The sequence below is a fragment of the Aotus nancymaae genome, unplaced genomic scaffold (genome assembly GCF_030222135.1).
Source record: "Aotus nancymaae isolate 86718 unplaced genomic scaffold, 86718_ANA_hifiasm-v0.15.2.pri h1tg000033l, whole genome shotgun sequence".
Classification (NCBI taxonomy): domain Eukaryota; kingdom Metazoa; phylum Chordata; class Mammalia; order Primates; family Aotidae; genus Aotus; species Aotus nancymaae.
Window position 1 is genome coordinate 65013362 of NW_026988447.1, and position 20165 is coordinate 65033526.

At 43.4% G+C, this 20165-nt stretch overlaps 1 protein-coding gene across 3 annotated transcripts in view; it reads right to left on the minus strand.

The window, feature by feature from the left end:
• Window positions 1-6804: 6804 nt before the first annotated feature.
• The window catches only part of LOC105732472 (transmembrane protein 192), a 47015-nt gene continuing 33654 nt past the window's right edge, over window positions 6805-20165 (minus strand). For 2 of the 3 annotated variants that reach the window (XM_064384058.1, XM_064384059.1), the window contains exons 5-6: window positions 16999-17101; window positions 6805-7458 (exon numbers count right to left, since the gene is read on the minus strand). In XM_064384058.1, the coding sequence (XP_064240128.1) occupies window positions 7320-7458; window positions 16999-17101 (242 nt within the window). In that variant the 3' untranslated portion in view covers window positions 6805-7319. Of the gene's footprint in view, window positions 7459-16987; window positions 17102-20165 lie in introns of all 3 variants that reach the window. The other variant, XM_064384060.1, reaches the window with a different exon arrangement.

Genomic DNA, 20165 nt, shown 5'->3' on the forward strand with positions numbered 1-20165 from the left:
GGCTCACGCCTGTAATCCCAGCTGATTGGGAGGATGAGGCAGGCAGATCCCTGAGGTCGGGAGTTCCAGACCAGCCTGACCTACATGGTGAAACCCTATCTCTATTAAAAATACAAAATTAGTCAGGCATGGAGGTGCATGCCTGTAATCCCAGCTCCTTGGGAGGGTAAGGCAGGAGAATTGCTTGAACCTGGGAGTCGGAGGTTACAGTGAGCCAAGATCATGCCATTGCATTCCAGCCTGGGCAACAAGAGCAAAACTATCTCAAAAACAAACAAACAGAAAAAGAATCTTTTAAATTACTGTAGGCCCACACAGCTGATTAAAGAAAATCTCACCATCTCTCTCAATCCCTAATTTAATTACACAGCAAATTCTCTTGTTATGTAAATTAAAATATTCACAGTTTCTTGGGATTAAGACATAAACATCTTTGGGGCCGGGACATGATTTTGTCTACTACAGTCCATCTTCTGGACCCAAACATGCACATCTGTCCCACATGCAAAATACTTTCACCTCATTTCAACATCCCCAAAGTCTCACCCTATTACTATTGTAATATTGGTTATACGACTTTATGACCATTTTTCAAAAGTCATAGAACTATATGCCAACAGTGAATTTTACTGAATATAAACATTAAAATGAGTATAGAAAAAGAAGAAACAGCAAAGGAGACTGAGAAGAAGTCACCAACAAGGTGGAAAGAAACCACAAGACTGTGCTGACCTGGAAGTCACATAAAGAAAATATATAAAGGAGAGTGTAATATGGCCGGGCACGGTGGCTCACGCCTGTAATCCCAGCACTTTGGGAGGCAGAGGCAGGCGGGTCATCTGAGGTCAGGAGTTTGAGACCAGCCTGGCCAACATGGTAAAACCCCGTCTCTACTAAAAGCACAAAAATTAGCCAGGCGTGGTGGCAGGCGCCCATAATCTCAGCTACACAGGAGGATGAGGCAGGAGAATCGCTTGAACCTGGGGGGCAGAGATTTTAGTGAGCCAAGATTGTACCACTTCACTCCAGCCTGGGCAGAAGAGTGAAACTGTCTCAAAAAAAAAAAAAAGGAAAGAAAACAAACAGTCCAGACGCGGTGGCTCACACCTGTAATCCCAGCTACTCGGGAGGCTGAGGCAGGAGAATCGCTTGAACTTGATAGGCAGAGGTTGCAGTGAGCTGTGAGCATGCCACTGCACAGCCTGAGAGATAGAGCCTGTCTCCAAAAAGAAAAAGAAGATATCCAATGTGGCTCTAGTGATTCATTAGTGTAAACTTTTTCACCAGTGCTGGTGGAGGAAGAATCCAGACTGCAGTATTTAAAAAGTAAATGACAAAAGAACCCAAAATAACAAAGTAGGATGTATTTATTTATTTTTTATTTTTTTTATTTTTTGCTAACTAGAATAACCAGTGTAAGTAACTAGGATGTATTTCTAACAAACGTGAGGACTATCTTTAATATATAAAGGAAGATTTTGTGTGTGTGTGTGTATAAAAAAGTCTCAAATAAAACTTTTGTTTGAATCCTTGAAAGAAGAAAGAGGGCCTATGGCAGAAGCCTGGATATACTAAAATTCACTTAAGCCACTGGCAGCTCTCACATGACAAGAAGATATCCAATGCAAGCTGGGTGCAGTGGCTCACGCCGGCAATCCCAGCACTGTGGGAGGCCAAGGTGGGCGGATATACACATATTATATATATGTGTATGTAAAAAAACCATGTGTGTGTGGTGTGTCTTTTTTTTTTTTTTTTGAGATGAAGTTTCCCTCTGTCACCCAGGCTGGAGTGTAGTGGCACGATCTTGGCTCACTGCAAACTCCACCACCAGAGTTCAAGTGATTCTCCTGCTTCAGCCTCTTGAGTAGCTGGGACTACAGGCACCTGCCACCATGCCCAGCTAATTTTTGTATTTTTAGTAGAGACAGGGTTTCACCATGTTGGCCAGGCTGGTCTCCAACTCCTGACCGATCTGCCCGCCTCAGTCTCCCAAAGTGCTGGTGATTACAGGTATGAGTCACCATGCCTGCTCAGAAGATTGTATTTGTTAAGAAAAAGAATATCACAGGACAATAATAAGCAAAGGACTTGAATATACATGTCATAAAAGTTATATAAATGACCAAATAATTTGGAAAAAAATGTTTAACCCTTCGTTAGTATCCAAAGAAATGCAATTTGAAACAATGACATACTCATCTGATGGGTCAAGATTTAAATAAGATAACACCCACTATTGGTAAGGATATGGAGACTGAATGTGCTGGCTCACACTAAAAATATAAAATTTTTAGTATTTTATACTAAAAAATAGTGGCACACATCTGTAATCCTAGCTACTTGGGAGGCTGAGGCAGGAGAATTGTTTGAACCCAGGAGGAGGAGGTTGCAGTGAGCCCAGATCACGCCACTGCACTCCAGCCTGGACAACAGAGTGAGACTAAAAAAAAAAAAGTGTACATTGGTATAATTCCTTGGTAGTGAGATTTCAAATAACTTTTTTGCTTTATGTTTTTCCATATTGCCATTAAAAAAAATAAGCTTTTAACTTTCTAAGTCATGATACTGTGTCATATATATATACCTATATCTATCTATATACATATACACATATATACTTATAACAAAAGGTTTACGACACCTACCCTAGTTCGGGGCCATATCTTTCTGCCATTTATATTTTGTCCATATTGAACTATGATCTGATACTCCTGAAACTAAAACTGACGTCATTTCCTGCTTGAAATGCTTCAGAGGATCCCATTATCAACAAGATAAAGTGCGGGTCTCCGGCGTAGTATAAAGGCCCTCCAAGCTCTGACCCCGTCCACCTCTCCACCCAGGTCTTGCCTCACACTTTTGGTTCCAGCTACACACAGTGCTTGTGATATTTTGTAGCTATTTGCCTTGCTACTTTACTCATCGTTTTGCCTGGCATTCCTACACCCTCTACCCTCCCGCCCCCAGGTGTCCCCTGATGTGGATCTGGCACAGCACATTGGGCCAATGTCCTTACTGCACTCAGCACAACGTCTGGAAATCTATTCCTCGGTCTCTTTAGAATGTAAGCTACCAACCAGAGTCTTTTCTTTCTGTTATCCACAGTACTGGCACAATTACCAGCCTGGTGAATAGAATGTTTAACATTTAAATTATTTTTCTCTAATGACAAGTGATGATGAGCATTTTTTCATATGTTTGTTGGCTGCATAAATGTCTTCTTTTGAAAAGTGTCTGTCCATATCCTTTTTGATGAGGTTGTTTTCTTCTTGTGAATTTAAGTTCTCCGTAGATTCTGGATATTAGCCCTTTGTCAAGATAGGTAGGTTGCAAAAATTTTTTCCCATTCTGTTGGTTGCAGGTTCACTCTAATGACTGTTGCTTTTGCTGTGCAGAAGCTCTTAAGTTTAATTAGATCCCATTTGTCTATTTTGGCTTTTGTTGCCATTGCTTTTAGTGTTTTAGTCATTAAGTCCTTGCCCATGCTTATTTCCTGAATGGTATTACCTAGGTTTTCTTCTAGAGTTTTTATAGCGTTAGCCCTCGTATTTAAATCTTTAATCCATCTAGAGTTAATTTTTGTATAAGGTGTAAGGAAGGGATCCGCAAGATCAGAAAACCAAACACCACATGTTCTCACTCATAAGTGGATGTTGAACAATGAGAACACATGGGCACAGGTAGGGGAACATCAGACACCAGGGTCTGGGGGATGGGGGGCTAGAGGAGGGATAGCAGGGTGTGGGGAGATTGGGGAGGGATGGGATTAGGAGAAATATCTAATATAGACGACAGGGCAACGGATGCAGCAAACCACCACCAGGGCACGTATATACTTCTGTAACAAGCCTGCATCATCTGCACTTGTACCCCAGAACTTAAAGTATAATAAATAAACTTTTAAAAATCGTTTTGTTCATTTTTCTGTTTCGTTACTTCTTTTTTCTTTTTTTGAGACAGAGTCTAGCTCTGTCACCCAGGCTGGAAATGCAGTGGCACAATTTCCGTTAACTGCAACCTCCGCCTCCCAGGTTCAAGGGATTCTATTCTCCTGCCTCAGCCTCCCAAATAGCTGGGTTTACAGATATGCGCCACCAAACCTGGCTGATTTTGTATTTTTAGCAGAGATGGGGTTTTACCATGTTGGCCAGGCTGGTTTCGAGCTCCCAACCTCAGGTGATCCACCCTCCTCAGCCTCCCAAAGTGCTGGGATTACAGGCATGAGCCACCACATCTGGCCGTTTTGCTACTTCTGATACTTAGTTTCACTTTCATTTATTGTTTGAAGTGTTCATTACTGGATTCAGAAAAATGTTGATGGTTATACAAATATTACATGAGAACCTGGGCACCCTAACTTTTTAACGACACCGTTTCTTGTAAACCAAAGTTTACCCCATAAATCTCAGAAACTCTATAGATCCAAATTAAATTTTAAAAATAAATAAGAGTTATCATCTAACTAACACTGCTGTTCCTTTTTGAAAAGAAAAACAACTGAAACCAAAGTTTATAGGCTCTTCTTCCAGAACAGAGAAAAAGATTTCTAGAGAAGGCAATGGCTTTGAAACATACTAAAAAGAAAGAAGTGTAATCCCAGCACTTTGGGAGGCCGAGGCGGGTGGATCACGAGGTCAAGAGATCGAGACCATCCTGGTCAACATGGTGAAACCCCGTCTGTACTAAAAATAAAAAAATTAGCTGGGCATGGTGGCACGTGCCTGTAATCCCAGCTACTCAGGAGGCTGAGGCAGGAGAATTGCCTGAACTCAGGAGGCGGAGGTTGCAGTGAGCCGAGATCGCGCCATCGCACTCCAGCCTGGGTAACAAGAGCAAAACTCCATCTCAAAAAAAAAAAAAAAAAAAAGGAAGGCCGGGTGCAGGGGCTCATGCCTGTAATCTCAACCAAGGAGGGTGGATCACAAGGTCAGGAGTTTGAGACCAGCCTGGCCAGCATGGTGAAACCCCATTTGTACTAAAAATATAAAAATTAGATGGGCATGGTGGTGTATGCCTGTAATCCCAGCTACTTGGGAGGCTGAGGTAGGAGAATCACTTGACTCCAAGGGGTGGAGGTTGCAGGGAGCCGAGATCGTGCCACTGCACTCTAGGCTGGGCAACAGAGCAAGATTCCATCTAAAAAAAAAAAAAAAAAAAAAAAAAAAACGGAAGGGAGAAAGAAGGGAGCGACCTTGAACACAATCTGAATTTTAAAAATACAATTTGGCTTTAAGTTTGTGACTGTTGTGTGCAGGTGACACACGATCTTTTCGTTTTTTTTCAAGAGATGGTGTTTCACTATGTTGCCCAGGCTGCTCTCAAACTCCTGGACTTGAGTGATCCTCCTGCCTCAGTCTCCCAAAGTACTGGGATTACAGGCATGAGCAACTCTTCCCAGCCATACACAATCATCTGTATCTTACTGGAAAACTTAGAATGCCCCAGCAATGGCTATATCTAAAGGAAACAAGTATTTGTGCTCCATAAATCAAATGGATGTGGCCAAATCAATATATCTCTTGCCTATATAGTTATATTGAATATATCCCTATATAGTTACATATCAAGTATTGAATATTCAGCTAATGATCAAAAAAGATTAACACAGTCACAAATATCCCCTCCCCTCATATTCAGCCTTCAACCAAAAATCTTTCTACAGCAGCATATAACAATGCTAATAGCAAGTTGGCAAAAGGAGCATACTAGGAAAAATGGAGAAATAATGCCATTTGCTCTGAAAACAACTTCATTTTTATCTTGAGAATCAGATGTTTAATATCTGCAAATAACTTAATATGCATTTTATCCCCATTATAATTTTTAAGTATAATCCAAGATTTTAAAAGGTATCTTTTTTCTTTTTACCCAGTAATTTAAAATCACAGAAGATGCCCTTCCTATAACAAGTTATTGATCCAATGAAGGTATAACCAGACTGAAATATATGGCAACTTCTTGAAGAATGATAAAAACAAAGTGGAAGTTCTAAATTCTTCTCTGCATTTTGCAGCTATTGCTAATGAAATGTGCTGCCAATATAACAGGCAACATAGGTTTGTGTAACACAGGTCGGTCTAACACTGGCCCAAATAATTATCACAACTTCTTTTTTTTTTTTTGAGATGGAATCTCACTCTGTCACCAGGCTGGAGTGCAGTGACATCTTGGCTCACTGCAACTTCTGCCTCCCAGGTTCAAGCGATTCTCCTGCCTCAGCCTCCCGAGTAGCTGGGACTACAGGCATGCACCACCATGCCCAGCTAATTTTTTTTTTTTTTTTTTAGTAGAGACGGGGTTTCACCATGTCGTGCAGGATGGTCTTGAAATCTTGACCTCGTGATCTGCCCTCCTTGGCCTCCCAAAGTGCTGGGATTACAGCCGTGAGCTACCACACCTGGACTATCTTATTTCTTGAGAATAGAAAGCTGTAGGAGTTTGCATAGTATATCACCTAGTGAGACCTCAGTCCTATGGTGGGAAAATTTCTCTATGAAAGCTACATGGCCCATGATGTCATTCAACACCACATAAGCATATAAAATACATGATAACACTCTGCAGGAAAAACATTCACAAGAAATAATGACTTCTTTCAACAGCTTAAAAGTGAGAAGAACTTATTTGATTAAAACCCTGTTTAAAATAGATTGTCTTGTTAGGCTTCCCCTATTCATAACCAAATCATTACAGGGTTCAGTGTCAGGTAGAAAAATGTTGACCATGGAGTTGTTTAGCCTCTGATCCTAGGATAAACCAAGCAGTTAAATCAGTTCAAGAAGTATAAAACGGACATTCTCCTCAAGTTATCAGGGCTTCTACAGGCACTTTTCAAGTGACCCACAGCCCTATATTTTATTTTATTTTATTTATTTATTTTGAGACAGAGTTTCACTCTTGTTGCCCAGCTGGAGTGCAGTGGCACAATCTTGGCTCACCGCAACCTCCGCCTCCCAGCTTCAAGCAATTCACTTGCTTCAGCCTCCCGAGTAGCTGGAACTACAGGCATGTGCCACCATGCCCGGCTAATTTGTATTTTTAGTAGAGATAGGTTGGTCTCAAACTCTCGACCTCAGGTGATCCACCTGCCTTGGCCTCCCAAAGTGCTGGGATTACATACAGGCATGAGCCACCATGCCCAGTCAAGCCCTATATTTTAAACAGCCACAGAAGTCAGAACCAAATTCAGGTTTCCAACAAACACTGTAAAATGCTATTCAGCAAAAGCTGCAGTTCCCTGTGGCAGCTTGTCCAGTAGTCAGTTAGTTTGAATCACTCTGGGTTTCTCTGCAATTGCTGTCATGAGGGCGAGCCTCTCACGTTCTACTTGGCTGACAGCCCAGGTCCGAGGAAGTGAGAGCCAACAATCGCTTACTCAGCAGTGCATTGTGGCGCTTCAGGTATTCAATGATGTCTCCTTGCTTTTCAACAACTTCTTCTAGGCTTGAAATAGTCCTGCAAATAATCAAGATATAAGTGGGTTACACATATTCACCAATACTCATTAGTGTCTTTGCAAACGAGTACCTATTAGTTTTTAGTACAGCATATTGTATTTGCTACCTTTTCTTAGATGTCAGAAGTCAGGGCAATATTGGCAAACAATATTTTTTCCATAAATCATTTTTGTAACTTCTACTCTCAAAATAAATTTAAAATGTTATAAACTTTCACAACTCTAAGTTTTAAAAAAGGCCATCATTGCTTTATTTAAGAAGGATTTGTAGGCTGGGTGCGGTGGCTCACGCCTGTAATCCCAGCACTTTGGGAGGCCGAGGCAGGCGGATCATGAGGTCAGGAGTTCAAGACCAGTCTGACCAATATGGTGAAACCCCGTCTCTACAAAAATTAGCCGGGCGTGGTGGCACGTGCCTGTAATCCCAGCTACTCAGGAGGCTGAGGCAGGAGAATCGCTTGAACCTGGGAGGCAGTGTTGCAGCCTGGGCAACAGAGCAAGACTCCATTTCAAAAAAAATAAATAAATAAGAAGAATCCTCATTTGTTAGAGTAAGATAATTGAATATAAGTGATCAACTTAAATGGCATTTGAAGACAAGACAAAATCATTCAATAATCAAGCGACGATTAAAATAGACAACTCTGACCATGAGAAACATTTTTTTTTTTTTGAGATGGAGTTTTGCTCTTGTTACCCAGGCTGGAGTGCAATGGCGTGATCTCGGCTCACTGCAACCTCCGCCTCTTGGGTTGAAGCAATTCTCCTGTCTCAGCCTCCTGGATAGCTGGGACTACAGGCATGAGCCACCATGCCCATCTAATTTTTTGTATTTTTAGTAGAGATGGGGTTTCACCATGTTGACCAGGATGGTCTCGATCTCTTGACCTTGTGATCCACCTGCCTCAGCCTTCCAAAGTGCTGGGATTACAGGCATGAGCCACCGCTCCTGGCCAAGAAACATTTTTTTTTTATGTATGGCATTTGTTTCTTTTTGCATTTCTCCTTTTTTCCCCCATACCATAAAAATGTATTTTACACTTGACACAAATAAAAATAGTACATAAGTATATAAAACAAAACAAAATCTAACTCCTTCCTATGCTGCTGTCCCAACCCACTTTGGTCTCACTGCTCAGAAGTAATAGCTATAAAGTATTTTTAATTTCCTTCCACTAATATAAGATATTAGTACTAGGAATAGTGATGACGATAATGATGACAAAATATGCCAGATGAATTTTAATGTTGTGACTAAAAATTGCCTATTCAAGAAATAAAATGTTATTTGATATGTTTTACTCATATATTCTATGTGCTAAAAGGGAAATATTTCAAGGGATGGTGAGAAATTCAGCATAAGAAATATAGAATGGTCCCATGTGAACAAAAAATATTTCTTCTTTGAAATAATTATAAATAGTTATGCTTATAAATAACATGGTTACATGAATGGACTATGTAACCACATTATTATTATTATTATTATTATTATTATTATTGAGATGGAGACTATCTCTGTCACCTAGGCTGGAGTGCAGTGGGATGATCTTGGCTCACTGCAACCTCCGCCTCCCAAGTTCAAGTGATTCTTCTGCCTCAGCCTCCCAAGTAGCTGAGATTACCGGCACCTGGCACCACACCCAGCTAATTTTTGTATTTTTAGTAGAGATGGGGTTTTACCATGTTGGCCAGGCTGGTCTCAAACTCCTGACCTCAAGTGGTCTGCCCACCTCAGCTTCCCAAATGCTGGGATTACAGGCGTGAGCCACCATGCCCAGCCAATAACCACGTTATTTATAAACATAACGTTAAAAAGACTTTGAATATGCTATTATTTATACGCATATTCAGAAAAAGACTACCTGAGTTCTAATCCTGACTTTGCCACCCATAGGCTGTGTGAACTTAATAAGTTACCTAAACTCTCTGGTCTTCAGAGGTTAATATAACAACAAACATTTGGCACTTAATATGTATAAAGCACCTAGGAACCTCCTACCTTTTTTTTTTTTTCTGAGCTTGGCTATTCACTGAAAATATATTGAAGGTTTTCAAGTTATCTTGATGGAACTGAGAAGGGTTATGTTCTGAGTAGAGTCAACTCTTCTATATACTGACTTTCTATTTTTCTTTTTTTGAGACTGAGTCTTGCTCTGTGGCCCAGCTGGAGTGCAATGGTGAGATATCAGCTCACTGCAAACTCTGCCTCCTGGGTTCAAGCTATTCTTCTGCCTCAACCCCCCGCCAAATAGCTGGGATTACAGGCATGCACCACCACACCCAGCTAATTTTGTACTTTTACAGAAATGTAGAGATGGGCTTTCTCCATGTTGGCCAGGCTAGTCTCGAACTCCTGAACTCAAGTCATCTTCCTGCCTTGGCCTCCCATAAGGCTGATTACAGGCATGCACCACCACTACCACTCCTGGCCATCATCTTCTTTTTTTTTTCCAAGACACAGTCTTTTCCATCACCCAGGATGGAGTGCAGTGGTATGATCTTGGCTCATTGCAACCCCTGCCTCCCAGGTTCAAGCAAATCTCCTGCCTCACCCTTCTGAGTAGCTGGAACTACAGACTACAGGTGTGTGCTACCACACCCAGCTAATTTTAGTATTTTTAGCAGAAACGGGGTTTCACCATGTTGACCAGGCTGGTCTTGAACTCCTGACCTCAGGTAATCTGCTCACCTCAGCCTCCCAACATGCTGGGATTACAGGCCTGAGCCACTGGGCCTAGACCTGGCCATCTTCTATATATAGCAGACTTTCAATTAGTGTCCCTGTTCCCTGCCCTGTCCCCCACTCCCAAGGGCATCCTGTTCATTTCTAAGTTCCAAGTCTCTCTGGGGCTACAAAAAGAATGGCTGCCTCCTTGGCTTTATTTCTCCCCGTGTCCTCTAAATGTAGCCTGCCCTGCCCTGAAGTATCATTTTACCACTCCTCCATCTGTATTCCATAGCCCATATATTTTCAGAAATCACTCAACCACTGATGGCCCCTTTCTCCTCCAGTTTTTCTCTTAGTGTGGGTAGGGTGGTCTTTTTTAATCCTTCACTATCCTTTTGGAAGGATCTGCGGAGGGTGAAGGGATAAATGGGTGGCTAAATTCACCTTCTTTCTTTGAAGTTGATTCAAATTTTCTTTTTTTTTTCCTTCTTTTATTGAGACGGACTTTAGCTCTTGTTACCCAGGCTGGAGTGCAATGGCAAAATCTCGGCTCACCGCAACTTCCACCTCCTGGGTTCAAGCAATTCTCCTGCCTCAGCCTCCCGAGTAGCTGGGATAACAGGCATGCACCACCACGCTTGGCTAATTATATATTTTTAGTAGAGACAAGGTTTCTCCATGTTGGTCAGGCTGGTCTTGAAATCCCAACCTCAGGTCATCTGCCCACCTGGGCCTCCTAAACTGCTGGGATTACAGGTGTGAGCCACCGCACCCAACCTTTTTTTTTTTTTTTTGAGACAGATTCTTGCTCTGTCGCCCAGGCTGGAGTGCAGTGGTGAGATCTTGGCTCACTGTAACCTCCCCGTCGTGCGTTCAAGAGATTCTCATGCCTCAGCCTCCCAAGTAGCTGGGACTACAGGCATGCACTGTCAGGCCTCCCAGTCCAAGCCTGGCCATTACAGCCTTGATGACCTACACGTACACCTTGGGATGGTCTCCAGGAGCTAGAAAGTCTGAAGTAACCAGAGAGCTGCAAATGAAACAACTTGTTCCTGCCTCAACTAATTGCTCTCCCCCTGCAACCTGCAACCATTGTTCCTGCTCAGCCTGTGGAACGTCCTCCCGCCCCGGAACACTGGGCTTCTCACCACCACCACCCCTATAACTATGTAACTTACCGCACCCTCCCCTCTCCTTGCAACCAATAACCCCTCACCCTTATGACCACGCCTGTTTGTCATAGATAACCCCTACCCTTGTGATCATGCCTGTTTGTAATAGATAACCCCTACCCTTGTGATCATGCCTGTTTGTAATAGATAACCCCTACCCTTGTGATCACGCCTGTTTGTAATAGATAACCCCTACCCTTGTGATCATGCCTGTTTGTAATAGATAACCCCTACCCTTGTGATCATGCCTGTTTATAATAGATAACACCCCTCACCCTTATGACCACGCCTGTTTGTAATAGATAACCCCTCACCCTTATGACCACGCCTGTTTGTAATAGATAACCCCTACCCTTGTGATCACGCCTGTTTGTAATAGATAACCCCTACCCTTGTGATCACGCCTGTTTATAATAGATAACCCCTCACCCTTATGACCACGCCTGTTTGTAATAGATAACCCCTACCCTTGTGATCACGACTGTTTGTAATAGATAACCCCTACCCTTGTGATCACGCCTGTTTGTAATAGATAACCCCTACCCTTGTGATCACGCCTGTTTGTAATAGATAACCCCTCACCCTTGTGACCACGCCTGTTTGTAATAGATAACCCCTACCCTTGTGATCACGCCTGTTTGTAATAGATAACCCCTACCCTTGTGATCACGCCTGTTTGTAATAGATAACCCCTACCCTTGTGATCACGCCTGTTTGTAATAGATAACCCCTACCCTTGTGATCACGCCTGTTTGTAATAGATAACCCCTACCCTTGTGATCACGCCTGTTTGTAATAGATAACCCCTACCCTTGTGATCACGCCTGTTTGTAATAGATAACCCCTACCCTTGTGATCATGCATCCCGTGACTCCCTTCCCCTCCCTAAAGTAAATTACCACCTTTAACTGGCCATTTGCCCCAAACTACATAACCTGCCCCCTTTACTCCCCCTTTGCCTAACTCCTGTCTTGGACTTGGCCTGCTTGCACCCAAGCACGAAATAAACGGCCTTGCTGCCCACAGAAAGCCTGCCTGGTGGTCTCTTTATGTGAGCAATGAGCCTAACATGCATGACTATGCCTAGCTAATTTTTGTATTTTTAACAGACATGGGGTTTCACCATGTTGGTCAGGCTGGACTCGAACTCTGGACTTCGTGATCCACTCACTTCGTGATCAGCCTCCTAAAGTGCTATAATTACAGGCATGAGCCACCACACCCAATCGGTGTTTTGTTGTTGTTGTTGTTTTTTAACTAGTGTATCAGAAATAGCACTGAGTCAATTTCTTAAGCCCCTGAAGAATACATTTTATTTTTTTTTTGAGATGGAGTCTCGCGCTGTTGCCTAGGCTGGAGTGCAGTGGCATGATCTCAACTCACTGCAACCTCTGCCTCTCGGGTTCAAGTGATTCTCCTGCGTCAGCCTCTCAAGTAGCTGGGATTACAGGTGTGTGCCACTGTGTCTGGCTAGTTTTTGTATTTTTAGTAGAGATGGGGTTTCGCCATGCTGGCCAAGCTGGTCTTGAATTCCTGACCTGAAGTGATTCACACACCTTGGCCTCCCAAAGTGCTGGGATTACAGGTATAAGCCACCCCACCGGGCCCGCACTTTCTTTATATACTGACTCTACTCCTATGTCAGTTGCTGTCCATTTCAGATGATGTTAAGGAATAACTTGTGTCCTAGATTATATAGATCCAATAGTGGTATGAGAAGAACCATGGACATAGCCAGGAGGTGTAATCATGCCTGTAATCCAAGCACTTTGGGAGGCAGAGGCGTGTGAATCACTTGAGGTCAGGAGTTTGAGACCAGCCTGGCCAACGTGGTGAAACCTCGCCTCTACTGAAAATACAAAAATTAGCCGGGCGTGGTGGCACATGCCTGTAGTCCCAGCTACTCGAGAGGCTGAGGCAGGAGAATCACTTGAACCCAGGAGGTCAAGGCTGCAGTGAGCCAACATCACACCACTGTACTCCAGCCTGGGGGACAGAGCTCTTGATGTATCTCTAAAAAAAAAAGGCAGGGCACGGTAGCTGACATCTGTAATCCCAGCACTTTGGGAGGCCAAAGAAGGCAGATTGCTTGAGGTCAGGAGTTCGAGACCAGCCTGGCCAATGTGGTGAAACCTTGTCTCTAAATACAAAAATTAGCTGCGTGTGGTGGTGGGCACCTGTAATACCAGCTACTCAGAAGGCTGGAGAATCCTTTGAACCCAGGAGGCAGAGGTTGCAGTGAGACAGGATTGTGCCGCTGCACTCCAGCCTGGGTGACAGAGTGACACTCCTCTCACTAAAAAAAAAAAAAAAATAGAAAAGGAAGAAGGAGGAGGAAGAGGAGGAAAGAAGAATAAAGAACCAAGAAGAAAGAAGAAGGAGGAAGACGACAGAAGAAGCGGCAGCAGCAGCAGCACAGACATGACACACATAAAGAAGAAAAGAGGTCTGAAGCCTGAACTTTGGACACATCAATATTTAGGAATCTGGAAGGAGAAGGAGAGCAGGATAAAGAGACTGAAGAAGGAAGGGCAGGTTGATATCTGCAAGGAAACCAGGAGAGCATCATGCCCCAGAGTCCAGGGAAAGAAGCATTCAAGGAAAAGTCAAAGGTTAACTGTGACCACTGCCACTGAGAGGGCAAAAACAAGGACCGAGAGTCAGTTCACTCTGGAATGGGCAAAGTAGAGGCCATCGGTATATATCCTGCTAAGAGGGGAGGGACTGCAGGGAAAGATGGGAGTGGGGTGACCAGTAAGTAGACTCTTGCACATCCAAGTGACAAATGTTAGTGGTAGTGGAGGTAGAAAGCAGTGGTTGGATTATTATTTTGCTTTATTTATATATATATATATACTTTTTTTTTTTCTTATTATTTTTTAAGATGGAGTCTCACTCTGTCACCCAGGCTGGAGTGCAGTGGTTCCATCTCGGCTCACTGCAACCTCCACCTCCTGGGTTCAAGTGATTCTTCCTCTTCAGCCTCCCAAGTAGCTGAGATTACAGGTATGAGCCACTGCACTCCGCTGGATTATAATAGTAGAGACAGACCCAACAGGACTTGCTGATGGCTTATCTGGGTGGAGGTGGGGTGAAGAAAACAGGAGTCAAGGATGATGCCAGCTTTCTGGCCTGAGCAACCTGTTGAATACGATGCCACTTCCCAAGATGGGGGAAGGCTGAATTTGAGTTGGGAGAGGGCCCTGTGTTGGACACATTAAGTCTGCAGACATCCAGCTGGAGATGCTGATAGCTAACGAGAAAGTCAGATACACACATCTGGACCACAGGAGAAATTCACAGCTGGAGATACAGGTTTGGGAATCAGCAGCATATTTATGGGATCTTTTTTTTTTTTTTTTAAAGATGGGGTTTCACCATGATGGCCAGGCCAGTCTTGAACTCCTGACCTCAGGTGATCCACCCACCTTGGCCTCCCAAAGTGCTAGGATTACAGGCGTGAGCCACCGTGCCCAGCTAAGGAATCTATTTTTGTTGTTGTTGTTTATATCCACTTAATACTCAGAGTTGAAAAACAACAATCCCCTCCCTCGCTCCTCACTACCCACCGCCTCTGAGTCTCATGCCCAAAAATAACCTCTTTCAACTCTTGTGTTTCTTCTATATTTATCTCCGTATTTCTAAACAATGAGATTATATAATTTCTTGATTTTTAAGTTTTTGCTATTATCTGCACACTTCCTATATAAAAAATTAGAATTTAGCTCTCTTACTTTCCCCAAATCCATATACATAATCCTTTTTTTTTTCTTTTCTTTCTTTTTTTTTTTTTTGAGATGAAGTCTTGCACTGTCACCTGGGCTTGAGTGCAGTGGCATGATCTTGGCTCACTGCAACCTCCGATTCCCAGGTTCAAGAGATTCTCCTGCCTCAGCCTCCTGAGTAGCTGGGATTATAGGCATCTGCCACCAGGCCTGGCTAATTTTTTGTATTTTTAGTAGAAGCAGGCTTTCGCCATGTTAGCCAGGGTGGTGTTGAACGCCTGACCTCGTGATCCACCTGCCTTGGCCTCCCAAAGTGCTGGGATTATGGGTGTGAGCCACTGCACCTGGCCATACATACTCATTTATGTCTTCTTTCTTGCAGTCTCTCAATCCAGTAAGCAGTATTATAATTTTGGATTAAATCAATATTCAGAATCTGCAATATCACTACCTAAATATTAGCCACAGTTAAGCCATGTAAATCAGCCTTCTGATTTACCTAGAATAATCACCTCATTTTTTGTTTATATAGTTTTTTTGTTGTTGTTTTTTAAGTCAGGGTCTCACTCTGTCACCCAGGCTGGAATGCAGTGGCATGATCTCTGCTCTCTGCAGCCTCAACCTCCTGGGCTCAATCAATCCTCCCACCTCAGCCTCTTGAGTACCTGTGACCACAGGTACCTGCCACCACATCTGGCTACTTTTTTGTATTTTTTGCAGAGACACAGTTTTCCCATGTTGCTCAGGCTACTCTTGAACTCCAGGGCTCCAGTGTTCTACCCACCTCAGCCTCCCAGAGTGCTGAGATTACAGGTGTGAGCCACCATACGCAACCTATATAGTTTTTACAACTACTTTAGCCCCAAGATCTCCAACAGATATGAATGATATTTTAAGCCATGGAAGTCACTTAGGGAGAGACTGTGATAGAAACAAGGGAGGGCAGACCAGGCTGGCTGTTTGGGAGGCTAAAGTGGGAGGACTGCTTGAACCCAGGAGTTTGAGGCCAGTCTGGGCAACACAGAGAGACTCCATCCATTAAAAAGAATAAAACAGGCTGGGCAAGGTGGCTCATGCCTGTAATCCCAACACCTTGGGAGGCCGAGGCAGGAAAATCACCTGAGGTCGGGAGTTCGAGACCAGCCTGGCTAATATGATGAAACCCTGTCTCTACTAGAAAATATAAAAATTGGGCCGGGTGTGGTGGCTCACGCCTGTAATCCCAGCACTTTGGGAGGCCGAGGCGGGTGGATCATAAGGTCAAGAGATGGAGACCATCCTGGTCAACATGGTGAAACCCCATCTCTACTAAAAATACAAAAAATTAGCTGGGCATGGTGGCGGGTGCCTGTAATCCCAGCTACTCAGGAGGCTGAGGCAGGAGAATTGCCTGAACCCAGGAGGTGGAGGTTGCAGTGAGCCGAGATCGCGCCATTGCACTCCAGCCTGGGTAACAAGAGCGAAACTTCGTCTCAAAAAAAAAAAAAAAAAAAAAAAGGAAAAGAAAATATAAAAATTAGCTGGGTATGGTGGTGCATGCCTGTAGTCCCAGCTACTCGGGAGGCTGAGGCGGGAGAATCACTGGAACCTGGAAGGCAGAGGTTGCGGTGAGCCGAGATCGCACCACTGCACTCAAGCCTGGGCAACAGAGAGAGACTCTATCTCAAAAAAAAAAAAACCAAGACATCTACAAAAAAGAATGCTTCAAGGAAGGAGTAACCAATTAATGATGTCAAAAGCTCTTGAGAGGTTAACTAGGTCGGCTAAGTGGGTTAATCTAACTTTTGAATCAAATATATGACCTATTTAATAAATTTACATGTCCTGATTTAGACTTGATTTTACCACAGCTGAAAAGAAATAAATCAAGCAATTGTGAAAGTACAAATACAGGGTCATAAATTCTAGGCATCAGAATGGTTTCTAGCTTTCTAAGGGAAAAAATTATTTTATTTCTCACCTAAATCTTACCTGAATCCAGTCTCCGAGGTAATATTGCTGGGGTAAGCATGGATTTTTTCTTCTTCAAGTATATCAGGCTCTGGTTTAGCTTTATTAAATTTCCGGATTTTCACTAAAATAATAAAAGTCATTATCAGATCTAATTCTGAAAAACAAGTCTATTCATTTTTTCAAATTATGCTAATTTGCTGTTCTTATTAACGTCCTCGAGTATTACAAAGTCTATTATGTGCCAGGCCTGTACTAAGCCCTGAATACAGGGATTACATTAGCACTGAAAACAGCAATAATAGCTGACATTTAACTCGCACTTAGAACACATGAGGCACAGTTTAAATGGTTTACATGGATGCCCTCATTCGGTTCTCATAACCACCTGCATGAAATGGATGCTCTTATTACCCCTCAGTGAAGCCCAGAGAAGTTGAGCAACTAGCCAGCCATCTAATTCAGAAATCATGACTTCCTCTGCTCCAGAGGAAAATATACATAATAAGCCTATCTAAGACAGTCTAGAAAGTACCTTCAATAGAAGCTTGCGCAACAAGCTTGCACAAGGAGTTGTCAAGCTGCTGTTTGCCCTGGGAAGCAGTGTGTAACTCAACAGGAGGTATCAGAGAGGGGAAAGAGGATAGAGCTTGAGCCCATCCTTGAGAATTAACACAGGAATTAATCACACAGACTAGGAGAATAAAGAAGGGTGCTTCAGGTGCAGGAGGAGTCTGAGCGAGTGCCATGGTCTTGAGAAGGTAAATGTGTGTACGGGTGTGAGGATGTATAGACAAGGGGTGAGGCTGGGAAGGTGGGCAGAGAACAAATCAGGAGTGACTGTTATGTCATGCAAGACATTTAGATATTTTTTTTTTTTTTTGAAATGGAGTCTTGCTCTGTCGTCCAGGCTGGAGTACACTGGCACAATCTCAGCTCACTGCAACCAATGCCTCTGCCTCCCAGGTTCAAGCAATTCTCTCACCTCAGCCTCCCAAGTATCTGGGATTGCAGGTGCATGCCACTACACCCGGCTAATTTTTTTGTATTTTCAATAGAGACAGGATTTCACCATGTTTGCCAGCTGGTCTCAAACTCTTGGTCTCAAGTGATTTGCCCGCCTTGGTCTTCCAAAGTGCTGGGAATACAGGTGTGAGCCACCGGGCCTGGCCTAAGACATTTAGATTTTATCCTCAGAGCAACTGGCAGTCATTGAAAGGATCTCACCATCATCCCTGAAGAGCAGATGGTAGAGGCCATTCAAGGACAGCCTTTTAGGCTGGGCGTGGTCGCTCATGTCTGTAATCCCAGCACTTTAGGAGGCCGAGGCAGGTGGATCACCTGAGGTCACAAGTTTGAGACCAGCCTGGCCAACATGGCGAAATGCCGTCTCCACTAAAAATACAAAAATTAGCTGGGCATGGTTGTGAGCACCTATAATCCCAGCTACTCAGGAGGCTAAGGCAGGAGAATTGCTTGAATCCAGGAGGTAGAGGTTGCAGTGAGTTGAGATCACACCATTGCACTCCAGCCTGGGCAACAAAAGCAAAACTCTGTTTCAAAAAAAGAAAAAGAGCTTTTTATGCCACAATAAAACTTTAGATATTTTTTTTTCCCTCAGCCATTAGAAAACTCTGGGCAGGGAAACTGTTAATAGAGTTAACTATGAACAAGATCACGTTGGCAGGAATAAGGAATATGAATGAGTGGACAGAGGGAAAGAGACCTGTAATGTGTCTATGGACGTAGTCATGCAAGAGATGATGAGTACCCAACCAAGGCAGTGGCAGGGATCAAAAAAAAGAGACCAAGTTCAAAGACAGGTAGACCAAGTAAGACTGATGACTAATCACCAATCCTATCCAGTTCTTGGGGAGTGAAGAAGAAAGAAGCAGCTAGATGACACCTACATTTCTAGGGTTCTGATTTATCATGGATGCAGACTGGTATTGTGAACTGAGCTAGAAGTAGAGGGTTAGGATGGAGGGAAATTTTGAAGAAAATAATGTTCAGTTCAATTCTGATCTTGTTTATGTCTGTGGGACATGTAGACGAAAAATTCACCAAGCAGATGAATATATAAAAGTTTGGGAAGAGGCGTGGTGGCTCATGCCTGTAATCCCAACACTTTGGGAGCGTGAGGTGGGTGTATCACTTGAGGTCAGGAGTTCAAGACCACCTGGCCAACATGGCGAAACCCATCTCTACTAAAAATACAAAAATTAGCTGGGCGTGGTGACGCATGCCTGTAGCCCCAGCTACTTGAGAGGCTGAGGCAGAGATCGTGCCATTGGACTACAGCCTTGATGACAGGGTGAGACCTTGTCTCAAAAAAAAAAGTGGGGAGAAACAGCATGGGATGAGACAAGTCCCAATGAAGGGAGTGACTGTCAACTCAGACTGTCACCCATCTATGTGGAGCTCCAAATGAATCAGAGTATTTAGCACATGAGTTGGGGGAGGGAAGGCAGGTTAGGCTCAGGCACCAAATTTTTTAAAAGTTCCACATATGATTCTTTCCTTTTTTATAAGAACTTTACTGTGACAGAGTTCACATATCATGCAGCTTACCCTTGTGTACAATTCAATGATTTCAGCATATTCAGAGTTGTGTAAACATCTCCACAATCAATTATGGAACATTTTCATATCTCCAAAAAAAACCCTGTAGTCACTCCTCATTTGTCCCCTCCCTCTAGCTTTAGGCAACCACTAATCTATTTTTGTTTCTACAGAAGTACCTGCTCAGCCAGATGGCGGAGGCTTACGCCTGTAATCCCAGCACTTTGGGAAGCTGAGGCAGGTGGATCACGAGGTCAGGAGTTCGAGACCAACCTGACCAACATGGTGAAACCCTGTCTCTACTAAAAATACAAAAACTAGTCAGGCGTGGTGGCACACACCTATAAACCCAGCTACTCAGGAAGCTGAGGGAGGAGAATTGCTTGAACCCAGGAGGCAGAGGTTGCAATGAGCCGAGATCATGCCATTGCACTCCAGCCTGGGCGACAGAGTGAGACACTCTGTCTCAAAAAAAAAAAAAAAAAAAAAAAAAAAAGTACCTGCTCAGCCAGACTTGGTAGCTCACACCTGTAATCCCAGGACTTTGGGAGGCCAAGACAGGTGGATCACCTGAGGTCAGGAGTTCGAGACCACCCTGACCAACATGGAGAAACCCCGTCTCCACT